Raw genomic sequence first — 25,018 nt, forward strand, 5'->3', positions numbered from 1 at the left:
TACACAACCCTACGCCAGAGTGAAAAATCCTTTCAGGTTTTTTAATCAGTACATACCTGCATTGCTAGATTTTATTCATCCCGCCGAATTTTGCTGACACTGAAGCTTCAAAACCACAGAAGAATCACATTATAACTCCTCACGACGGACGGATCGTCAGCAAGAGGAGGTGTCCAAGTCCACTGTAACTCCTCATGGACAAATTGTGCACGCAATCACTGACTGTAGCTCTGCTTTCAACTCAAGTTCTCTCACGATTGTGGCATATTAAATAAAGTCCATTAACTCCTGGTCATGGCCGGATTGCCAGCGAGAGGACATGTCCACGTCCACTTACTCCTCACGGTCGGATTGTGCGCACGATTGACAGCTCTGCTTTCACCTCCGCTTTCACATCCTCAAGTTCTCTCATGATTGTGGCACGTTAAATAAAGTCTATTAACTCCTGGAAATAATGTATTCTGACTCTTTTCAATGTGTCAAATCCATCTGTGTGTTCAGCCAGTCTGTAAAAACAGCATCATGGAGCCAAGCTTCTCCTCCCTGCGCACAACTTACGCAGCCATTGCTGCACGCTAAGTACGCACCACAGTGCAATTCTACACAGGGCAGGTGTGAAACGGGCTTTAGGGTATGTTTGATTATGGTTATATTTTGTTTCCACTCATCTTCTGATGCTTGTTTAGTTTTTAGTCAGCTTGTGTTCCTTTAACTTGTCTTGACTTTTTGGCCAGTCACACACCTGTTGTTTATTACTTGGTTTGGTACTTAAGTAGCTTTGTTCATTTGCTGTTTTCTTCACATTGGTCACGTTGGTCTCTCCTTTGTTTGTAAGTACCTAGAGAATTGATTGTTACCTCTGTTTAGTTTTTGAGTTTTGTTCATTCCTTTTATACTCCGTGATTGGATCCCCTTGTCGTCTTTGGTTTTGAATCTTTTACCAACGGTCCTTCCATGCCACTTGGATCATTAAATCACCTTGGGTTTTGCAACTTACCTCCCATCTTGTTGCTGTCTGCAAATTGGGTTTGTTCAGACATGGGTAAACCATAACAGTTTACACTGCATTAAGTTGAAATATCAGTTAAAAAGTTTAAATATAGTTAACATAGGTGTTTGGGTTTTTTAAGGTGTGTGTGTGTGTGTGTGTGTGTGTGTGTGTGTGTGTGTGTGTGTGTGTGTGTGTGTGTGTGTGTGTGTGTGTGTGTGTGTGTGTGTGTGTGTGTGTGTGTGTTTTTTCAGACAAAGGGCTGGAGTCCAGAGGCACAAGTTGAATTTGGCCGTATGGTTGGTTCTGCTGCGGTACAGATGTTACTGTACGGTCAAGACGGAGACTCACTGTTGGTGGACTTGAAAAAAATTCCCGTGGACCAGGCTTGTGATGTTCCCATCTCTGTCAGCGAGTACCTGGTTTTCATTGAAGTGGCCAGGTACACATGCATTTCTGTACATCAGCATATACACAGGATGGACATAAGTGTCATCACACTGTTCTTTTATTACACGCTTTCTTTTTCCTGTCTTGTGTTAGAGGCATGAATCTTAACTCATGATTTGTTTCAGTTACAATTTAACTGTCAGAATCTGAGTCTGAATGCAGATAAATGAGTGTTAGCTAATAAGAATATTTAATAAACTATCAAAAGTTATTAAATGAAACATAAAATGGGTTTGACCGTTTGTGACAGACTAAATAATTTACATTACATAGTCACTTTTACAGCCTTCCTGTTTAGACAAGTCAAAGGACGGTCACAGGAACAGTTCCAAGCCAAGTAAGTGAATATGTCTTGGACTTAATTTATGCCAGTTATTACAGTGCGATATTGTATGATAAACCTGTCTGGACAAGGGAGTTCTAAAAAACTGAGTGACCATGCAGGAAGGTGAGTACTGAGGGAAGCCATCAGGACATTCGGACAAGTCTGAAGGAGTTGAAGTCCACACAGTCTGGCATTGATGAAGAAATAAATGTCAGAAAATTTATCGTTGTTGCTGGTTACTGGTAACAGAGTATATCGTGTCCTTCCAGTTCATGTTTTTTGGTGGTGGGCTCACTGGTGGCTTATGAGCCTGATTGCTTTGATGGTTCGGGGGCATTTATCGCATTGATGCTCTGTGGTGATTGAGGTTGAACAGTCTTCTTTCTTTTTAGTTCATTAATGCTTAGGTTCCATGTGCGGCCTCAGAGTTACGTCCCTGTTCGGATGGTGTTCCCCCCCTCGGCCCGTTGCCTTGCTGTTGTCTCCCAGACCTCAGGGTCGATGCTCATTGCTTTAAAGGTCTGTTTCAGCCTATTTTGTAGCATCAAAGAGAGTCCAAATTCATCAGAACAGCCACCCCCCCATACAAATACCTCGCCTGTTAAGTGCCAGATCTATTCCGCTTTGTGTGCCACTCCCATACTGTGGAAGGGCAGATGATAGTAGATTTTCCATAAAGGATGGAAATGGCCCTTTTCTTAATGTAGGAGCACAGGGTGATGTATAAGAATGGAGGGAGGTGCACTGTCTGACTACATTCTTTGTTGGAGATGCAGCCTAAAAGAAATGGGAGACTGTAAGGTAGTGAAAAGGGAGAGCATAGCTAGACCGAATTAGATGGTGCTTTGTAGGATGACTTTAGAAGTGAGGAAGAGAGCGAGAGCTCAACAAAGCATCAGATTGTTGAAGCAGAAGGAGGGAGACTGTTGTATGAAATTCATGGAGCAGGTGAGACGGGCACTGGTTGGAGGTGAAGGGATTTTAAACAATTGGAAAAGGACTGAAGTTGTGGTGAGGGAGACTGCTAGGATGATACTGGGTGTGACATCTGGACAGTGGAAGGAAGGTGGTGAGAGTTGGTGGAACAAAGACGTTCAGGAAAGTGTAAAGTGAAAAGTTGATGAAAAAGAACTGGGATAGTCAGAGAGATGAAAGTACACATAAGTTCAAGGAGACATGACGTAAGGTGAAAAGAGAAGTGGCAAAGGCTAAAGAAGAGGTAAATGGCAAGCTGTACATGAAGTTAAGCCCTAAGAAAGTAGAAAAGGGCTTATACAGATTGGGCAGACAAAGGAAACAAGGTGGAAATGATGTGTAGCAGGTTAGGGTGATGCAGATGTTATTGTGTTGACAATTGAGGAGAGTGTGTTGACAAGATGGAGGGAATATTTTGAGGAGTTATTTAATGAAGAAAATGAGAGAGAGAGAGAAGGCTGGATGATGTGGAGAGCATATCAAGAAGTGCTAAGGATTAGTAAGGATGAAGTGATGATAGCTATAAAGAGTGGAAAGGCAGTTGGTCCAGATGACATACCAGTGGAGGCATACAACCCCTGGCAATAATTATGGAATCACCAGCCTCAGAGGATGTTCATTCAGTTGTTTAATTTTGTAGAAAAAAGCAGATCACAGACATGACACAAAACTAAAGTCATTTCAAATGGCAACTTTCTGGCTTTAAGAAACACTATAAGAAATCAAGAAAAAAAAATTGTGGCAGTCAGTAACGTTTACTTTTTTAGACCAAGCAGAGGGAAAAAAATATGGACTCACTCAATTCTGAGGAATAAATTATGGAATCACCCTGTAAATTTTCATCCCCAAAACTAACACCTGCATCAAATCAGATCTGCTCGTTAGTCTGCATCTAAAAAGGAGTGATCACACCTTGGAGAGCTGTTGCACCAAGTGGACTGACATGAATCATGGCTCCAACACGAGAGATGTCAATTGAAACAAAGGAGAGGATTATCAAACTCTTAAAAGAGGGTAAATCATCACGCAATGTTGCAAAAGATGTTGGTTGTTCACAGTCAGCTGTGTCTAAACTCTGGACCAAATACAAACAACATGGGAAGGTTGTTAAAGGCAAACATACTGGTAGACCAAGGAAGACATCAAAGCGTCAAGACAGAAAACTTAAAGCAATATGTCTCAAAAATGCACAACAAAACAAATGAGGAACGAATGGGAGGAAACTGGAGTCAACGTCTGTGACCAAACTGTAAGAAACCGCCTAAAGGAAATGGGATTTACATACAGAAAAGCTAAACAAAAGCCATCATTAACACCTAAACAGAAAAAAAAAACAAGGTTACAATGGGCTAAGGAAAAGCAATCGTGGACTGTGGATGACTGGATGAAAGTCATATTCAGTGATGAATCTTGAATCTGCATTGGGCAAGGTGATGACGCTGGAACTTTTGTTTGGTGCCATTCCAATGAGATGTATAAAGATGACTGCCTGAAGAGAACATGTAAATTTCCACAGTCATTGATGATATGGGGCTGCATGTCAGGTAAAGGCACTGGGGAGATGGCTGTCATTACATCATCAATAAATGCACAAGTTTCCGTTGATATTTTGGACACTTTTCTTATCCCATCAATTGAAAGGATGTTTGGGGATGATGAAATCATTTTTCAAGATGATAATGCATCTTGCCATAGAGCGAAAACTGTGAAAACATTCCTTGCAAAAAGACACATAGGGTCAATGTCATGGCCTGCAAATAGTCCGGATCTTAATCCAATTGAAAATCTTTGGTGGAAGTTGAAGAAAACGGTCCATGACAAGGCTCCAACCTGCAAAGCTGATCTGGCAACAGCAATCAGAGAAAGTTGGAGCCAGATTGATGAAGAGTACTGTTTGTCACTCATTAAGTCCATGCCTCAGAGACTGCAAGCTGTTATAAAAGCCAGAGGTGGTGCAACAAAATACTAGTGATGTGTTGGAGCGTTCTTTTGTTTTTCATGATTACATAATTCTTTCCTCAGAATTGAGTGATTCCATATTTTTTTCCCTTTGCTTGGTCTAAAAAGTAACCGTTACTGACTGCCACAATTTTTTTTACTGATTTCTTATAGTGTTTCTTAAAGCCAGAAAGTTGCCATTTGAAATGACTTTTGTTTTGTGTCATGTCTGTGATCTGCTTTTTTTCTACAAAATTAAACAACTAAATGAACATCCTCCGAGACCGGTGATTCCATAATTTTTGCCAGGGGTTGTAGAAATATTTAGAAGAGATGGCAGTGGAGTTTCTAACCAGATTGTGTAATAATATTTTGGAATTTGAAAGGATGCCTGAGGAGTGGAGGAGTTTCTGATTTTTAAGAACAAGGGCGATGTGGAGAGCTGCAGGAACTACAGAGGCATGAAGTTATGTGAAATAGCGGTAGAAGCTATGCTTAGAAAGGAGGTGAAAATCTGTGAGCAGCGATATGGTTTCATACCAAAAAAGAGCACTACGATGCAATGTTTGCTCTGAGAGTGCTGATAGAAACGTTTAGAGAAAGCGAGAAGGATTTAAATCAAATCAATTTATTTATATAGCGCCAAATCACAACAAACAGTTGCCCCAAGGCGCTTTATATTGTAAGGCAAAAGCCATACAATAATTACAGAAAAACCCCAACGGTCAAAACGACCCCCTATGAGCAAGCACTTGGCGACAGTTGGAAGGAAAACTCCCTTTTAACAGGAAGAAACCTCCAGCAGAACCAGGCTCAGGGAGGGGCAGTCTTCTGCTGGGACTGTTTGGGGCTGAGGGGAGAAAACCAGGAAAAAGACATGCTGTGGAAGAGAGCAGAGATCAATCACTAATGATTAAATGCAGAGTGGTGCATACAGAGCAAAAAGAGAAAGGAACACTCAGTGCATCATGGGAACCCCCCAGCAGTCTAAGTCTATAGCAGCATAACTAAGGGATGGTTCAGGGTCACCTGATCCAGCCCTAACTATAAGCTTTAGCTTCAGCCTGCAGTCTGAGAGCGAAGCGCTCTATTGGTGTGATATGGTACTATGAGCTCCCTAAGATAAGATGGGACCTGATTATTCAAAACCTTATAAGTAAGAAGAAGAATTTTAAATTCTATTCTGGAATTAACAGAGAGCCAATGAAGAGAAGCCAATATGGGTGAAATATGCTCTCTCCTTCTAGTCCCTGTCAGTACTCTAGCTGCAGCATTTTGAATTAACTGAAGGCTTTTCAGGGAACTTTTAGGACAACCTGATGATAATGAATTACAGTAGTCCAGCCTAGAAGAAATAAATGCATGAATTAGCTTTTCAGCATCACTCTGAGACAAGACCTTTCTAATTTTAGAGATATTGCGCAAATGCAAAACAGCAGTCCTACATATTTGCTTAATATGCGCATTGAAGGACATATCATGATCAAAATTGACTTCAAGATTTCTCACAGTATTACTAGAGGTCAGGGTAATGCCATCCAGAGTAAGGAACTGGTTAGACACCATGTTTTTAAGATTTGTGGGGCCAAGTACAATAACTTCAGTTTTATCTGAATTTAAAAGCAGGAAATTAGCGGTCATCCATGTCTTTATGTCTGAAAGACATTCCTGCAGTTTAACTAATAGGTGTGTGTCCTCTGGCTTCATGGATAGATAAAGCTGGGTATCATCTGCGTAACAATGAAAATTTAAGCAATGCTTTGTAATAATACTGCCTAAGGGAAGCATGTATAAAGTGAATAAAATTGGTCCTAGCACAGAACCTTGTGGAACTCCATGATTAACCTTAGTCTGTGAAGAAGACTCCCCATTTACATGAACAAATTGTAATCTGTTAGATAAATATGATTCAAACCACTGCAGCGCAGTGCCTTTAATACCTGTGGCATGCTCTAATCTCTGTAATAAAATTTTATGGTCAAAAGTATCAAAAGCTGCACTGAGGTGTAACAGGACGAGCACAGAGATGAGTCCACTGTCTGAGGCCATAAGAAGATCATTTGTAACCTTCACTAATTGTTGTGTGGGCCGCCAGAAGAGGAGGTACTGCTGGCCCACCACCAGAGGGCGCCCTGCCTGAAGTGCGGGCTTCAGGCACGAGGGGGCGCTGCCGCCTTACAGGAACAGCCGAGGTGACAGCTGTCACTCATCAACTATGACAGCTGTCACCGATCATCTGCACTTCTCCTCGGATAAAAGCAGGATGACACCTCCACCACGTCGCCGAGATATCGTACTTCTTTGAGAGGTAACTTTCTCTGCCTGCGTACTATATTGATTGATTCCAAGAGCTATTGTGTTGCAGCTGTCTACCCAGAGGACCGGCGTGGGTCGCGACTGTTTCGTTCTACTTCCCACCAGTTAAGTGGTACTCAGACGCTGCACGAGTGTGTGTTAGAGGTGGAGCTGGAATTCCCACCGTTATTGTTACGGGGTGTATACACACCCACACTTGACTCTTTGTTCTCCGCCAGCAGTACCAGATCCGACACGCTGAGACGGTGGCCACCTGGCTCCAGTATCCTTCGGGTTTGGTGGCGGTGGAAATCGTGTGGTTCCGGTTCATCGCCAGACGGACGTCTCCTATCGTCGAGCCTGCCCACACGACACCTTCATTCATTGACTTGTATTTATTCTATAATCTGCTGTGTGTGGTTGTGACATTCACAACAGTAAAGTGTTCACATTTAACTTCCTCTATTGTCCGTTCATTTGCGCCCCCTGTTGTGGGTCCGTGTCACTACACCTTCCCAACAGGATATCTCGGCCAGCGTCATGGACTCCGAGGGGCGTCACCCAGCCATTGAACGGCCAATGGGAGAGCAGGGTGCACAGGCGTCTGCAGGAGGCGTGATTGGTGAGTTGCAGCACATCCTCACCGCCTTTACGGCTCGGTTGGATCAGATGACCGAGCAAAACATCCTCCTGAACCGCAGGGTGGAGGCTCTCTCCGCACAGGTGGCAGCGAGCGCTCAGGGCGCTGCTGCAGCTCCTCCTCCTGCCGACCCTGTGCAGGATATAAATGTTCCACTGGTCGTTCAACAACCCCTCCCACCATCCCCCGAAGCATACATAAGCCCCCCAGAGCCGTACGGAGGTTGTGTGGAGACGTGCGCGGACTTTCTCATGCAGTGTTCGCTCGTCTTTGCACAACGTCCTGTCATGTACGCGTCTGATGCTAGTAAAGTAGCTTATGTAATTAATCTGCTTCGAGGAGAGGCACGCGCTTGGGCTACGGCGCTTTGGGAGCAAAATTCACGGCTCCTTCATACGTACACTGGGTTTGTGAGGGAGTTCAAAACCGTGTTTGACCACCCTAACAGGGGAGAGACCGCTTCAACTGTGCTGCTGTCAATGAGACAGGGACACCGGCGCGCAGCCGCTTATGCAGTCGACTTCCGCATTGTGGCTGCGAGGTCCGGCTGGAATAACGCTGCGCTCCGCGCCGCCTTCATAAACGGACTGTCGTCGGTCCTGAAGGAGCACCTGGTGGCCAAGCTCGAACCGCGGGATTTGGATGGACTTATTGATCTCGTTATACGGTTAGACAATCGGTTAGAGGAACGCCGTCGGGAGCGAGACGAAGGACGTGGCCGGGCACGCGCCGTCCCTCTCCCTTCCGGGTCTGAAAAGGTTCCGCCCTCCCCACGCTCCACAGCCGCAGCGCTCCGTGGGGCAACAGCACCCCCTGCTGGTGTTGCTAGGGAAACGCGCAGGGCCAATATAAGATCAAATGACAGAATGAGGAGGCTGGTCCACGGGGAGTGCTTTTTCTGCAGCTCAGAGGAGCATATACAGAGAAACTGCCCCAAATGGCCAAAACGACAACACTCGCCTTTAGAGACTGGGCTAAAGGGGGGTCATAACATGCACGTGGGACACACACGTATTGCCACACGACTCCCAGTTACAATCCTGAGTGGGGATTTAACCCTTCAAGCCCCAGCACTGGTGGACACGGGGTCAGAAGGGAATCTGCTGGATAGCAGATGGGCTAGGGAAGCAGGGCTCCCTCTGGTGGCGCTTCCTTCACCATTGCAGGTGCGGGCACTAGATGGCACCCTTCTCCCTTTAATCACACACAAGACACAACCAGTAACTCTGGTAGTGTCTGGGAATCATCGGGAGGAGATCGAGTTTTTTGTGACTCCTTCTACCTCCCGCGTGATTTTGGGCTTCCCTTGGATGTTGAAGCACAATCCCCGGATTGATTGGCCGTCTGGGGTGGTGGTTCAGTGGAGCTTAACCTGCCATCGGGTGTGTTTAGGATCCTCGGTTCCTCCCGGTTTACAGGCTAAGGAGGAGGTCAAAGTCCCTCCCAATCTGACAGCGGTGCCGGTTGAGTACCGCGATCTTGCTGACGTCTTCAGCAAGGATCTGGCACTCACCCTTCCTCCGCACCGTCCGTACGATTGTGCCATTGATTTGATACCAGGCGTGGAGTTCCCGTCCAGCAGGCTGTACAACCTCTCACGACCTGAACGCGAATCAATGGAGACCTACATCCGGGACTCATTAGCTGCCGGGTTGATCCGAAATTCCACCTCCCCGATGGGTGCAGGTTTCTTTTTTGTGGGCAAGAAAGATGGCGGACTCCGTCCATGCATCGATTACCAGGGGCTGAATGAGATTGCGGTTCGCAATCGATACCCGTTGCCCTTGTTGGATTCCGTGTTCACCCCCCTGCATGGAGCCAAAATCTTTACAAAATTGGATCTTCGGAATGCGTATCACCTGGTTCGGGTCCGGAAGGGAGACGAATGGAAGACGGCATTTAACACCCCGTTAGGTCACTTTGAGTACCTGGTCATGCCGTTCGGCCTCACTAACGCCCCCGCAACGTTCCAGGCTTTGGTAAACGATGTCTTGCGGGACTTCCTGCACCGATTCGTCTTCGTATATCTGGACGATATTCTCATCTTTTCCCCGGACCCTGAGACTCATGTCCAGCATGTACGTCAGGTCCTGCAGCGGTTGTTGGAGAACCGGCTGTTTATGAAGGGCGAGAAGTGTGAGTTTCACCGCACTTCTTTGTCCTTCCTGGGGTTTATCATCTCCTCTAACTCCGTCACCCCTGATCCGGCCAAGGTTGCTGCGGTGAGAGATTGGCCCCAACCTACAAGCCGGAGGAAGCTGCAACAGTTCCTCGGCTTTGCAAATTTCTACAGGAGGTTCATAAAGGGCTATAGCCAGGTAGTTAGCCCCCTGACAGCCCTGACCTCTCCTGAAGTCCCCTTCACCTGGTCGGATCGGTGCGAAGCCGCATTCAAGGAGTTGAAACGACGGTTCTCGACTGCACCAGTGCTGGTGCAGCCCGACCTTAGCCGCCAGTTTGTGGTCGAAGTGGACGCCTCTGACTCAGAGATAGGAGCCGTGCTATCCCAGAGCGGAGAGACCGATAAGGTTCTTCACCCGTGTGCCTATTTCTCCCGCAGGTTGACCCCAGCAGAGCGGAACTATGACGTGGGCAATCGAGAGCTCCTTGCGGTGAAAGAGGCTCTTGAGGAATGGAGACACCTGCTGGAGGGGGCGTCGGTGCCTTTCACGGTTTTTACTGACCACCGGAACCTGGAGTATATCAGGACCGCCAAGCAACTGAACCCCAGGCAAGCCCGCTGGTCACTATTCTTCGGCCATTTTGACTTCCGGATCACCTACCGCCCCGGGACCAAAAACCAGAGGTCGGATGCCTTGTCCCGGGTGCATGAACATGAAGTCAAGACCGAGCTGTCGGATCCACCGGAACCCATCGTACCGGAGTCCACTATCGTGGCTACCCTTACCTGGGACGTGGAGAAGACCGTCCGGGAGGCCCTGGCACGGAGCCCGGATCCCGGAACAGGGCCGAAGAATAGACTATACGTCCCACCAGAAGCCAGGGCTGCCGTCCTGGACTTCTGTCACGGGTCCAAGCTCTCCTGCCACCCAGGGGTGCGTAGGACCGTGGCAGTGGTCCGGCAGCGCCTCTGGTGGGCGTCTCTGGAGGCTGACGTCCGGGCTTACATCCAGGCTTGCACCACCTGCGCCAGGGGCAAGGCGGACCACCAAAAGGCACAGGGACTCCTTCAGCCGCTTCCTGTGCCTCATCGCCCCTGGTCTCACATTGGTCTGGATTTCGTCACGGGCCTCCCGCCGTCCCGGGGGCACACCACCATCCTCACGATAGTCGACCGGTTCTCCAAGGCGGCCCACTTCGTGGCCCTCCCGAAACTCCCGTCGGCCCAGGAGACAGCGGATCTCCTGGTCCACCATGTCGTCCGTCTGCATGGGATACCAACAGACATCGTCTCGGATCGCGGTCCCCAGTTTTCCTCGCAGGTTTCGAGAAGTTTCTGCCGGGAACTGGGGGCCACCGTGAGCCTCTCGTCTGGGTATCACCCTCAGACTAACGGACAGGCTGAACGGGCCAATCAAGAGCTGGAGCAGGCTCTGCGATGTACTACATCCGCACACCCGACGGCTTGGAGTGAACACCTGGCCTGGATCGAGTACGCGCATAACAGCCAAGTGTCCTCTGCCACCGGCCTCTCCCCGTTCGAGGTGTGTCTGGGGTACCAGCCCCCTTTGTTTCCTGTGGTGGAGGGAGAGGTCGGTGTGCCCTCGGTCCAGGCCCACCTGCGGAGATGCCGTCGGGTGTGGCGCACCGCCCGTTCGGCCTTGTTGAGGGCCCGGACGAGGGCAAAAGCCCATGCAGACCGTCGACGGTCCCCGGCTCCCGCATATCAGCCCGGGCAGGAGGTATGGCTATCCACACGGGTCATACCTCTCCAGGTGGCTTCCCCCAAATTAAAGGACCGCTACATAGGGCCCTTCCGGATCCTCAAGGTCCTCAGTCCCACCGCAGTGAGGCTCCAACTCCCGGCCTCACTGCGGATCCATCCAGTCTTTCATGTGTCTCGGTTGAAACTGCATCACACCTCACCCCTCTGTACTCCCGGTCCGGCGCCGCCTCCTGCCCATATCATCGACGGGGAGCCAGCTTGGACAGTACGCCGGCTCTTGGATGTCCGTCGTATGGGCCGGGGCTTCCAATAGTTGGTGGACTGGGAGGGGTATGGACCCGAAGAACGCTCCTGGGTGAAGAGGAGCTTCATCCTGGACCCGGCCCTCCTGGTCGATTTTTACCGACGCCACCCGGACAAGCCTGGTCGGGCGCCAGGAGGCGCCCGTTGAGGGGGGGGTCCTGTTGTGTGGGCCGCCAGAAGAGGAGGTACTGCTGGCCCACCACCAGAGGGCGCCCTGCCTGAAGTGCGGGCTTCAGGCACGAGGGGGCGCTGCCGCCTTACAGGAACAGCCGAGGTGACAGCTGTCACTCATCAACTATGACAGCTGTCACCGATCATCTGCACTTCTCCCCGGATAAAAGCAGGATGACACCTCCACCACGTCGCCGAGATATCGTACTTCTTTGAGAGGTAACTTTCTCTGCCTGCGTACTATATTGATTGATTCCAAGAGCTATTGTGTTGCAGCTGTCTACCCAGAGGACCGGCGTGGGTCGCGACTGTTTCGTCCTACTTCCCACCAGATAAGTGGTACTCAGACGCTGCACGAGTGTGTGTTAGAGGTGGAGGTGGAATTCCCACCGTTATTGTTACGGGGTGTATACACACCCACACTTGACTGTCTTTGTTCTCCGCCAGCAGTACCAGATCCGACACGCTGAGACGGTGGCCACCTGGGGACTTCTGGACTTGGCGGCTCCAGTATCCTTCGGGTTCGGTGGCGGTGGAAATCGTGTGGTTCCGGTTCATCTCCAGACGGACGTCTCCTATCGTCGAGCCTGCCCACACGACACCTTCATTCATTGACTTGTATTTATTCTATAATCTGCTGTGTGTGGTTGTGACATTCACAACAGTAAAGTGTTCACATTTAACTTCCTCTATTGTCCGTTCATTTGCGCCCCCTGTTGTGGGTCCGTGTCACTACACTTTCCCAATACTAATGCTGTTTCTGTACTATGATTAATTCTGAAACCTGACTGAAACTCTTCAAATAGACCATTCCTCTGCAGATGATCAGTTAGCTGTTTTACAACTACCCTTTCAAGAATTTTTGAGAGAAAAGGAAGGTTGGAGATTGACCTATAATTAGCTAAGATAGCTGGGTCAAGCGATGGCTTTTTAAGTAATGGTTTAATTACTGCCACCTTAAAAGCCTGTGGTACATAGCCAGCTAATAAAGATAGATTGATCATATTTAAGATCGAAGCATTAATTAATGGTAGGGCTTCCTTGAGCAGCCTGGTAGGAATGGGGTCTAATAGACATGTTGATGGTTTGGAGGAAGTGACTAATGAAAATAACTCAGACAGAACAATCGGAGAGAAAGAGTCTAACCAAATACCAGCATTACTGAAAGCAGCCAAAGATAACGATATGTCTTTGAGATGGTTATGAGTAATTTTTTCTCTAATAGTTAAAATTTTATTAACAAAGAAAGTCATGAAGTCATTACTAGTTAAAGTTAAAGGAATACTCAGCTCAATAGAGCTCTGACTCTTTGTCAGCCTGGCTACAGTGCTGAAAAGAAACCTGGGGTTGTTCTTATTTTCTTCAATTAGTGATGAGTAGTAAGATGTCCTAGCTTTACGGAGGGCTTCTTTATAGAGCAACAGACTCTTTTTCCAGGCTAAGTGAAGATCTTCTAAATCAGTGAGATGCCATTTCCTCTCCAACTTACGGGTTATCTGCTTTAAGCTGCGAGTTTGTGAGTTATACCACAGAGTCAGGCACTTCTGATTTAAGGCTCTCTTTTTCAGAGGAGCTACAGCATCCAAAGTTGTCTTCAATGAGGATGTAAAACTATTGACGAGATACTCTATCTCACTTACAGAGTTTAGGTAGCTACTCTTCACTGTGTTGGTATATGGCATTGAAGAACATAACAAAGAAGGAATCATATCCTTAAACCTAGTTACAGCACAATTTACAGCGCAATTCACAAACACAATTTACATCGTGTGTTTGTGGACTTGGAGAAGGCTTATGACAGGGTGCTCAGAGACGAGTTGTGATATTGTATGAGGAAGTCTGGAGTGGCAGAGAAGTATCTGAGGATATTTTATTCATTTGGGTATGTAGAAGCTTTGTAACCATTTTCAAGTATTTTTTTTTTTTTTTGTCTTTCTTTTTCTGTGTTGTCATGGGGACCATGATGGAAATAAGTTTGTACTTTTTTGTGCCATCCTTGGCAAATATATGTAAATATATTGTCATTATTTCATACGTATTTTGCCAAATCCTTCAATCGAAGAGAGAAAGAGTGAGAGAGACTTGCTTGAAGTAGATCCACGCACCTTGTGCATAAAAGCTCGTTGGATTCGCGTGTGAATCTCTGGATCAGTGCAAGAACTGTTGGCGCAGCGTAAGTCCCCGCAGCAGCCCGAATCATCCTCGTCTGCATGTACACGACAGTATATTATCGTGCACGCTTAATTGAATTTCACAGCAAAAAGCACCTGTTTCACTGCCCTTAAGTGTCACTTTGACGATCACATCACAGTCATTTTCTGTTCAACTTCACGCGTTGGTAAATCTATGGTAAGGAAGGGAGGATGCAAGAGGACACAGAAACCGCACGCATGGTGAATATTTCATCCAAAATTGCCATAGTGCAAGGGCTCAGGGTCTCCAGCACGCGCCCTGCTGTATTACCGCCGTCAGCAACAGCGAGATGGATTTTTAGAATGGACCAATATCCTCGACCCTGTGCACACTGCTGGCGAAATATCCTGGCGCTGTCGGCTTACAAGAAAATAAATGTGACACTTTTCATGCACTCACAGCAATAAAACACCAGAACCGAACCTGGTGCACATCCACGGGATGCCTACTTTTTAGACCTCCGTGAGCCAGCTACCCACGTAGTGGATTAATGGTTGACGAGCGATGGTCTCCGGCGATGGGGTTGCCTGCAGTCGCCTTGACCTCCTGAGCACCCCTGGGGGCCACTCGCAAAAGAAAAAAAGAAAAACACCTTTGGGCTACAACCTCAGTTCAGACGACACACCACCCGCTGAATTTAAGCAGCATATTAATTAAATACATAAATGCTGATGATTTTATGTGCTTGGTGAACATAATGAGAGCGAGTGAGTGTGAGACAGACAGACAAAGAACCAAGTAGCAACAACACTAACCCGGGTTCAGATAGCATGTGGCCAGCCATGTTTGAGCAAAAGTCTCCCAACCATAGTGTTCTCATGTTACTCAACCCTTTGAAAACACCAGGTCTAAAGTGTGATCTTTACCGCGAGCAGCATCGGTGATGTACAAAATTAAGACAGTGATGTGTAAAATGTATCTGCAACTTGGATTAATGTATCCACATCTTCAGAATTCTATTTACATCCATTTCATGTTTATTGCTGATAGGTTTTACTCTCCAGTGGTGTTGGGCAGGAGGCCCCTGATGTTCTACCCTCCTGTCTACCCCAAAATCCACAGAGAATGTGATGCTGTGGTGTGCCATATCAACAACCCTGCTGACTTCTACATTCAGATGGTACTCATGGATACAGATCCGCATTGTTTCTGTTCTTGCCTAATTAACCTTTTGATATTTTAAAATATTGGTTGAACATATTTTCCTCTAGCGGTTCCTGTAATTGTATCTTTGCCATCCTGTTGTCTTTTCTCCATCCCCCACAAACCCAGGTTGACAACATGGAATTTTTGTTGCTATCAGACAAGCTCCAGGACTGTTACAATATTACAGAAGAATTGGAAGATGATGACCTCAAGCTCTACTGTCCTGTCATAGGTCAGGCTTGTGTGGCTCGCTATGACGACAAGAGCTGGTACCGGGCTCAGGTCATAGGTGAGTGTGTGTGTATATGCATGTAAATTTTATTTATTTTTTATTCTTTTTACCCAAAATATGGCCCTCAGGTATTGTGAAGATTTTGTCTGTCCATCTGTCTGTTGCTCACCATAAGTCCATTCCTATAACTGTCAAATTCATACAGCGCATTCTTGGGACACAGACCTTGGACAATTTCAAACATGGCTAACCTTGACCTATTTTAAGGGGTCAACAGGTCACATTCTTTGTACACACTCTTTTATTGATTACATGCTCATACAGAAGAGGGTATTTTAGCATTGTGTTATATCTTAGTTTATATACATCAGTAAACATTTTTACAAAGCACAAAAAAGAAAAAGAAGTTGCATGTTTCAAAAGGCACCAGTCATGTTGTTCAGAATACAGAACACCTAATAAGAGTTTTTGCATTTAGATAGCAAGAGAAGTAGAGAAGCTTGAATCTTCGACTGGACTGGGTTGCTTGACGCGAGGAGACCCTTGTCGTTCTTCTTGACAAGGGTTAGACAGACAGAAGTCAGATCACCAGAGCAAGAATTGTAGCTGAGGAAGCTTCTGCGATTTGAAGCGAAACGTCCTTGCGTCAAGCAACCCAATCCAGTCAAAGATTCAAGCTTCTCTACTATGGAAACCACCTGGACAACTGAGAGCCTACACAGAAACATAGCAAGAGAATTTTTGTCCAGTTTTGGTTAATGTTACATGACTTTAATGGGATGTGAAATCTCCACTACCAAGGTTTCTTGAAATACCAGTTTGTGTCATTGCCTTCTCAAATGTAAATTGTCTAATTTAAACCTGGTGTGCCCAACCAGTCGATCGCAGGCTGAGTTCCAGTTTCTGTGTGCAGGTCATCCAGGTGGCAGAAAGGTGGAGGTGCTGTATGTTGACTTTGGCAATAAGAAAATTGTGCCAGTCAGTGAACTGAGGAAAATCAAGGATGAGTTCTTTGCACTCCCTTCCAAGGTGCCTCTACACCCAGGTTTTTTATTTGTTTCGTGGGATGAAACATGGTTTCTAGTGTTTGCTGTTTACATGTTTGTGATGATTTATTGTTGTTTTTAGCAGTGTGGGATTAAAGTCAGTTATTAAAGTCTGCTCTGCCTTGTAGGCAGTTCGCTGCTGCCTTTCAGGATTGGTTCCTCTGGATGAAAAGACCTGGACTGATGCCTGTATCAACAGATTCATCAGCCTTGCTTACCAGAAACTAGTCATCATTGTTGCTACAGGTAACGTGTGTACATGTCATCTTTTTGTTTTGTTTTGTCCGCAAATACATGGTGGATTTGAGGAATGTATAGAAGGTGTATCTTCTTGTAACTTCAAGGATGTGGGACTGATCTTACATCAATGCAAACTGCTTTTTTCCAACTAAGCCAGTTGTCATTTTTAGGCCCAGCACACACATTGTGTAAGTCAAGGCACCTTGACACTTGCACGAATTTGATCCTCGCACTGCTGCACAATTCATCATACCAATGTGTCCTCCTTTGTCCCGTTTAACGCCACACTATATAAAATAATCATTTCAAAGCCGATGATGCATTTGCTATCAGAACTTGGCTGATGAAACAATTCTCTCATTGCTCCCAAAATCACAGAATAATTATCTACAGCTGCAGTTTGTCTTGTGCTCGTTGTGTGGTGAATGCATTTGGAATCTTGTCTCAAAGGTAATTTGTGTGTGTGTGTGTGTGTATATAGTCTGTAGTCGGTGCGGACCAAGGTAGCTTAGCCGCCGTTAGTTACCCCCTGGCAGATCCCGAGCAGCCGGGAAAGCAGGCTGACTGGGTGACTGTGAGGAGGAAGCGTAGCCCTAAACAGAAGCCCCGTGTACACCGCCAACCCGTTCACATCTCTAACCGTTTTTCCCCACTCGACGACACACCCGCCGAGGATCAAACTCTGGTTATTGGCGACTCTGTTTTGCGAAATGTGAAGTTAGCGACACCAGCAACCATAGTCAGTTGTCTTCCGGGGGCCAGAGCAGGCGACATTGAAGGAAATTTGAAACTGCTGGCTAAGGCTAAGCGTAAATTTGGTAAGATTGTAATTCACGTCGGCAGTAATGACACCCGGTTACGCCAATCGGAGGTCACTAAAATTAACATTAAATCGGTGTGTAACTTTGCAAAAACAATGTCGGACTCTGTAGTTTTCTCTGGGCCCCTCCCCAATCGGACCGGGAGTGACATGTTTAGCCGCATGTTCTCCTTGAATTGCTGGCTGTCTGACTGGTGTCCAAAAAATGAGGTGGGCTTCATAGATAATTGGCAAAGCTTCTGGGGAAAACCTGGTCTTGTTAGGAGAGACGGCATCCATCCCACTTTGGATGGAGCAGCTCTCATTTCTAGAAATCTGGCCAATTTTCTTAAATCCTCCAAACCGTGACTATCCAGGGTTGGAACCAGGAAGCAGAGTTGTAGTCTTACACACCTCTCTGCAGCTTCTCTCCCCCTGCCATCCCCTCATTACCCCATCCCCGTAGAGACGGTGCCTGCTCCCAGACTACCAATAACCAGCAAAAATCTATTTAAGCATAAAAATTCAAAAAAGAAAAAATAATATAGCACCTTCAACTGCACCACAGACTAAAACAGTTAATTGTGGTCTATTAAACATTAGGTCTCTCTCTTCTAAGTCCCTGGTGGTAAATGATATAATAATTGATCAACATATTGATTTATTCTGCCTTACAGAAACCTGGTTACAGCAGGATGAATATGTTAGTTTAAATGAGTCAACACCCCCGAGTCACACTAACTGTCAGAATGCTCGTAGCACGAGCCGGGGCGGAGGATTAGCAGCAATCTTCCATTCCAGCTTATTAATTAATCAAAAACCCAGACAGAGCTTTAATTCATTTGAAAGCTTGACTCTTAGTCTTGTCCATCCAAATTGGAAGTCCCAAAAACCAGTTTTATTTGTTATTATCTACCGTCCACCTGGTCGTTACTGTGAGTTTCTCTGTGAATTTTCAGACCTTTTGTCTGACTTAGTGCTTAGCTCATAAGATAATTATAGTGGGCGATTTTAACATCCACACAGATGCTGAGAATGACAGCCTCAACACTGCATTTAATCTATTATTAGACTCTATTGGCTTTGCTCAAAAAGTAAATGAGTCCACCCACCACTTTAATCATATCTTAGATCTTGTTCTGACTTATGGTATGGAAATAGAAGACTTAACAGTATTCCCTGAAAACTCCCTTCTGTCTGATCATTTCTTAATAACATTTACATATACTCTGATGGACTACCCAGCAGTGGGGAATAAGTTTCATTACACTAGAAGTCTTTCAGAAAGCGCTGTAACTAGGTTTAAGGATATGATTCCTTCTTTATGTTCTCTAATGCCATATACCAACACAGTGCAGAGTAGCTACCTAAACTCTGTAAGTGAGATAGAGTATCTCGTCAATAGTTTTACATCCTCATTGAAGACAACTTTGGATGCTGTAGCTCCTCTAAAAAGAGAGCTTTAAATCAGAAGTGCCTGACTCCGTGGTATAACTCACAAACTCGTAGCTTAAAGCAGATAACCCGTAAGTTGGAGAGGAAATGGCGTCTCACTAATTTAGAAGATCTTCACTTAGCCTGGAAAAAGAGTCTGTTGCTCTATAAAGAAGCCCTCCGTAAAGCTAGGACATCTTACTACTCATCACTAATTGAAGAAAATAAGAACAACCCCAGGTTTCTTTTCAGCACTGTAGCCAGGCTGACAAAGAGTCAGAGCTCTATTGAGCTGAGTATTCCATTAACTTTAACTAGTAATGACTTCATGACTTTCTTTGCTAACAAAATTTTAACTATTAGAGAAAAAATTACTCATAACCATCCCAAAGACGTATCGTTATCTTTGGCTGCTTTCAGTGATGCCGGTATTTGCTTAGACTCTTTCTCTCCGATTGTTCTGTCTGAGTTATTTTCATTAGTTACTTCATCCAAACCATCAACATGTTTATTAGACCCCATTCCTACCAGGCTGCTCAAGGAAGCCCTACCATTATTTAATGCTTCGATCTTAAATATGATCAATCTATCTTTGTTAGTTGGCTATGTACCACAGGCTTTTAAGGTGGCAGTAATTAAAACATTACTTAAAAAGCCATCACTTGACCCAGCTATCTTAGCTAATTATAGGCCAATCTCCAACCTTCCTTTTCTCTCAAAAATTCTTGAAAGGGTAGTTGTAAAACAGCTAACTGATCATCTGCAGAGGAATGGTCTATTTGAAGAGTTTCAGTCAGGTTTTAGAATTCATCATAGTACAGAAACAGCATTAGTGAAGGTTACAAATGATCTTCTTATGTCCTCGGACAGTGGACTCATCTCTGTGCTTGTTCTGTTAGACCTCAGTGCTGCTTTTGATACTGTTGACCATAAAATTTTATTACAGAGATTAGAGCATGCCATAGGTATTAAAGGCACTGCGCTGCGGTGGTTTGAATCATATTTGTCTAATAGATTACAATTTGTTCATGTAAATGGGGAATCTTCTTCACAGACTAAAGTTAATTATGGAGTTCCACAAGGTTCTGTGCTAGGACCAATTTTATTCACTTTATACATGCTTCCCTTAGGCAGTATTATTAGACGGTATTGCTTAAATTTTCATTGTTACGCAGATGATACCCAGCTTTATCTATCCATGAAGCCAGAGGACACACACCAATTAGCTAAACTGCAGGATTGTCTTACAGACATAAAGACATGGATGACCTCTAATTTCCTGCTTTTAAACTCAGATAAAACTGAAGTTATTGTACTTGGCCCCACAAATCTTAGAAACATGGTGTCTAACCAGATCCTTACTCTGGATGGCATTACCCTGACCTCTAGTAATACTGTGAGAAATCTTGGAGTCATTTTTGATCAGGATATGTCATTCAAAGCGCATATTAAACAAATATGTAGGACTGCTTTTTTGCATTTACGCAATATCTCTAAAATCAGAAAGGTCTTGTCTCAGAGTGATGCTGAAAAACTAATTCATGCATTTATTTCCTCTAGGCTGGACTATTGTAATTCATTATTATCAGGTTGTCCTAAAAGTTCCCTAAAAAGCCTTCAGTTAATTCAAAATGCTGCAGCTAGAGTACTGACGGGGACTAGAAGGAGAGAGCATATCTCACCCATATTGGCCTCTCTTCATTGGCTTCCTGTTAATTCTAGAATAGAATTTAAAATTCTTCTTCTTACTTATAAGATTTTGAATAATCAGGTCCCATCTTATCTTAGGGACCTCGTAGTACCATATCACCCCAATAGAGCGCTTCGCTCTCAGACTGCAGGCTTACTTGTAGTTCCTAGGGTTTGTAAGAGTAGAATGGGAGGCAGAGCCTTCAGTTTTCAGGCTCCTCTCCTGTGGAACCAGCTCCCAATTCAGATCAGGGAGACAGACACCCTCTCTACTTTTAAGATTAGGCTTAAAACTTTCCTTTTTGCTAAAGCTTATAGTTAGGGCTGGATCAGGTGACCCTGAACCATCCCTTAGTTATGCTGCTATAGACGTAGACTGCTGGGGGGTTCCCATGATGCACTGTTTCTTTCTCTTTTTGCTCTGTATGCACCACTCTGCATTTAATCATTAGTGATCGATCTCTGCTCCCCTCCACAGCATGTCTTTTTCCTGGTTCTCTCCCTCAGCCCCAACCAGTCCCAGCAGAAGACTGCCCCTCCCTGAGCCTGGTTCTGCTGGAGGTTTCTTCCTGTTAAAAGGGAGTTTTTCCATCCCACTGTAGCCAAGTGCTTGCTCACAGGGGGTCGTTTTGACCGTTGGGGTTTTACATAATTATTGTATGGCCTTGCCTTACAATATAAAGTGCCTTGGGGCAACTGTTTGTTGTGATTTGGCGCTATATAAAAAAATTGATTGAATTGATTGATTTATATATATATAAAATATATAAAATATGCAGTTGTATGCAAACGTTTGGGCACTCCTGATAATTTCCATGATTTTCCTTTATAAATCATTGGTTGCCTGGATCAGAAATTTCAGTTAAATATATCAGACGAACGCACATATTTGAGAAGTGAAATGAAGTTTCTAGTATTTACAGGAAGAGTGCAATAATTATTTAAACAAAATTAGGCAGGTGCGTAAATTTGGGCACCTTTGTCATTTTATTGGTTTGAATACATTTACACTAATTATTGGAACACAAAATTGGTCTGGAAAGCTCATTACAGAGGTGAATCCAATCATGTGAAAGGGTATTTAAGGTGGCCATTTGCAAATGTTTCCCCTGTTTGCATCTCTTCTAATGAGTGGCAATATGGGAGCCGCTAAACAACTCTCAAATGACCTGAAAACAAAGATTGTTCAACAACATGGTTTAGGGGAAGGATACAAAAAGCTATCTCAGAGATTTCAGCTGTCAGTTTTCACTGTGAGGAACATAGTGAGGAAATGGAAGACCACAGGCACTGTACTAGTTAAGGCCCAAAGTGCCAGACCAAGAAAAATCTCAGATAAGCTGAAGTGAAGGATGGTGAGAAAAGTCATAGTCAACCCACAGACCTGCTCCAAAGACGTACAACATGATCTTGCTGCAGATAGTGTCTCTGTGCATCATTCAACTGTACAACACACTTTGCACAAAGAGGTGCTGGATGAGAGAGTAATGCAGAGGAAGCCTTTTCTGCATAAACGCCACAAATAGTCGCTTGAGGTATGCTAAAGCATATTTGGACGAGCCACCTTAATTACCTCCGCCAAGCAGGTTATGTTTTCGGTCACATCTGTTTGTTTGTTGATTGGTTGGTTGAATTGTTAGCAGGATTACTCAAAAAATCCTCAACGGATTTCAATGAAATTTTTACCAGGGATGTATCTTGGCCTAACTTAGAAGTCATTAAATTTTGGTAATGATCCGGAAGGATTCTTTATCATTGCAGGATAGGGCCAATTTCAGCATTTTTGCATCTAACTTCATGAAGATGGGCCACAAAAGCTGAACAAAAATTAAGTTACGACACAACAGTAATTTAGCATTTGTTTCTCCTCATTGAATAAATTTATTAGAAAATAAAAAAAACCTTGTGTAGTTCATGCAGTTTCACTTTATAAATACATTTGCTGAAGATCTAAGGGTTTAACCCTCTGGGGCCGACGCCGTTGTATACGACAGCTGAGACCAAGCTTTACTAAATTATAAATAACTTTTAAATGATATGACATAGAAACTTACTTTTTTTTTGCTGAAAAGTGAACTCCGCGGACTTTAGAGCCACCGTCCACCATCTTTGTACTCCTCATAGAAGCTGTGTGATGACGTGAGCAATGTGAGTGTCCAATCGGAATTGGTTCACCATCACATGGTTTTCCAAAATCCAGTCGTAGGGCAGATTCACCTCATGTGACACACCAAAGATTGTTTTTTAGGAGTGATGTTACTAGTTGGCCCCCCTGGCTGCTCCAATGCGCCCTGCACCATTACGCACAGTGAAAGTGAAAGTGAGCAGACAGAGAGCCTCTCATACAATCTCACGTGCTCAGAGTGTGAGTATCAGGATTGCTTGACTTGTTTTCCTGTGAATGTTATTGGATAGGCCTCTGGCAAGCTCTCTCACTCAGGTGTAAAGCACTGTTTACCATATCAATGGAGCGATGGGGGAGGGGCCACTCCTCAAACTGTGAATGAGCCTTGAAGTGTGAATGTTGCTTTCAGAGCAGGAGAGAACAAACACAGAGTCAGCTTCATAGTAGAAGTTTGTGATGTGACCTTTGTGTAATAGCAGACAGAAATTGCTTTGAGATGAAGACAAACAAAATGCATAGACCATTTTGTATATATTGTTCAAAATCTGCATTTGTGTTTACTGTTTGAACCTTTTTGTTGTACAGTCTTTCACACAAGAGCCAAATTAGCTTTATAAAGTGTCAAAACAGTTGTTTATTATAGTTTGCTGTGTGTGGAAAATTATTTTTCCGCTTTATTTTTGTCCTTTCTTATTTGTGATTGTAAAACTTTATTACACTTATAAAACACAACAAAAGCATATATATTATGAAAGCACGGGTTGTCCTTAAAAAAAGAGACATAAAACTTGATTGTGGGATGCAGGGAGAGCTGTTAACAGCAATAATAAAACATGTATGCCAGGCGAGTGAACTGTCCAAAAAATGCCCTCGGACCCCACAGGGTTAACCACTGAATCTGAAACATGACGGTAGATGCGTGAAACGATGTGGAATGTGTGACGTCAGTGACCCTATAGCCTTGGCGGAGGTTTGCGCTCTCCGAGTGCTTCTAGTTTTGGAATAAGGTGCTGTGGACTGATGAAAATAAATTGAGTTATTTGGACATAAGGGGCGGTATGCATGGCTGAAAAAGAGCACAGCATTCCAAGACAAACACTTGCTACCTACAGTAATATTTGGAGGTGGGTCCATCATGCTGTGGGGCTGTGTGGACAGTGCAGGTACTGGGAATCTTGTTATAGTTGAGGGTCACATGCATTCCAGTCAATATCAGCAGATTCTTGAGAACAGTGTTCATGAATCAGTGACAAAGTTGAAGTTATGCCGGGGCTGGCTCTTCCAACAAGACAACAACCCCAAACACTGCTCAAAATCTACTGAGGCATTCATGCAGAGGAACAAGTATATATTATTATATTAAAAGTGAATATTATTGAAAATCTGTGGTGTAATTTTAAGTGGGCTGTCCATGCTAGGAAACAAACAAACCTGAGATGTTCTGTAAAGAAGAATGGTCCAAAATACCTTCAATTCAGACTCTCATTGGAAGCTATAGGAAGCGTTTAGAGGCTGTTATTACTGCAAAAGGAGGATCTACTAAATATTGATGTATTTTTTTCTGTTGGGGTGCCCATATTTATGCACCTGCCTAATTTTGTTTAAAGAATTATTGCACACTTTCTGTAAATCCTATAAACTTCATTTCACCTCTCAAATATCACTGTTTGTGCTCGGGGTCGCCACAGCGGATACAACCAGATCCGCATTGATATTTGACACAAGTTCCTGACGCAACTCCAGTGTTACCTGGAGAAACACACACAGCCGCTGATGTTCCAAAGAGGTCTCCCATCCAAGTACTAACCAGGTCCTGCACTGCTTAGCCTCTGAGGTCTGACGGGATCAGGCTTACACAGAGCAGATCGGATGTGCCTGATATATTTAACTGAAATTGCTGATCCAAACAACCAATGATTGCTAAAGGAAAATAATGGAAATCATCAGGGGTGCCCAGACTTTTACATAACACTGTATCTGTGTGTGTGTGTGTGTGTGTGTGTGTGTGTGTGTGTGTGTGTGTGTGTGTGTGTGTGTGTGTGTGTGTGTGTGTGTGTGTGTGTGTGTGTGTGTGTGTGTGTGTGTATATAGTAATGGATTGGTAAAACAGATGCATTTTCATTCCTTCTCATGAGTTAGATAATGTATCTGTAAAGTTATGTTTATTATTGATGTAACATCT

General features: G+C 44.7%; 1 protein-coding gene across 1 annotated transcript in view; it reads left to right on the forward strand.

Annotated features, from left to right (window-relative positions):
• Positions 1–25,018, forward strand: part of rnf17 (ring finger protein 17) — a 125,488-nt gene that overhangs the window by 40,379 nt on the left and 60,091 nt on the right. The window contains exons 15-19 of the mRNA XM_034162083.1: positions 1,243–1,430; positions 15,116–15,245; positions 15,398–15,560; positions 16,417–16,532; positions 16,678–16,795. Coding sequence (XP_034017974.1) covers positions 1,243–1,430; positions 15,116–15,245; positions 15,398–15,560; positions 16,417–16,532; positions 16,678–16,795 — 715 coding nt within the window. The remainder of the gene's footprint in view (positions 1–1,242; positions 1,431–15,115; positions 15,246–15,397; positions 15,561–16,416; positions 16,533–16,677; positions 16,796–25,018) is intronic.

This window comes from Thalassophryne amazonica, chromosome 21 (genome assembly GCF_902500255.1).
Source record: "Thalassophryne amazonica chromosome 21, fThaAma1.1, whole genome shotgun sequence".
NCBI lineage: Eukaryota > Metazoa > Chordata > Actinopteri > Batrachoidiformes > Batrachoididae > Thalassophryne > Thalassophryne amazonica.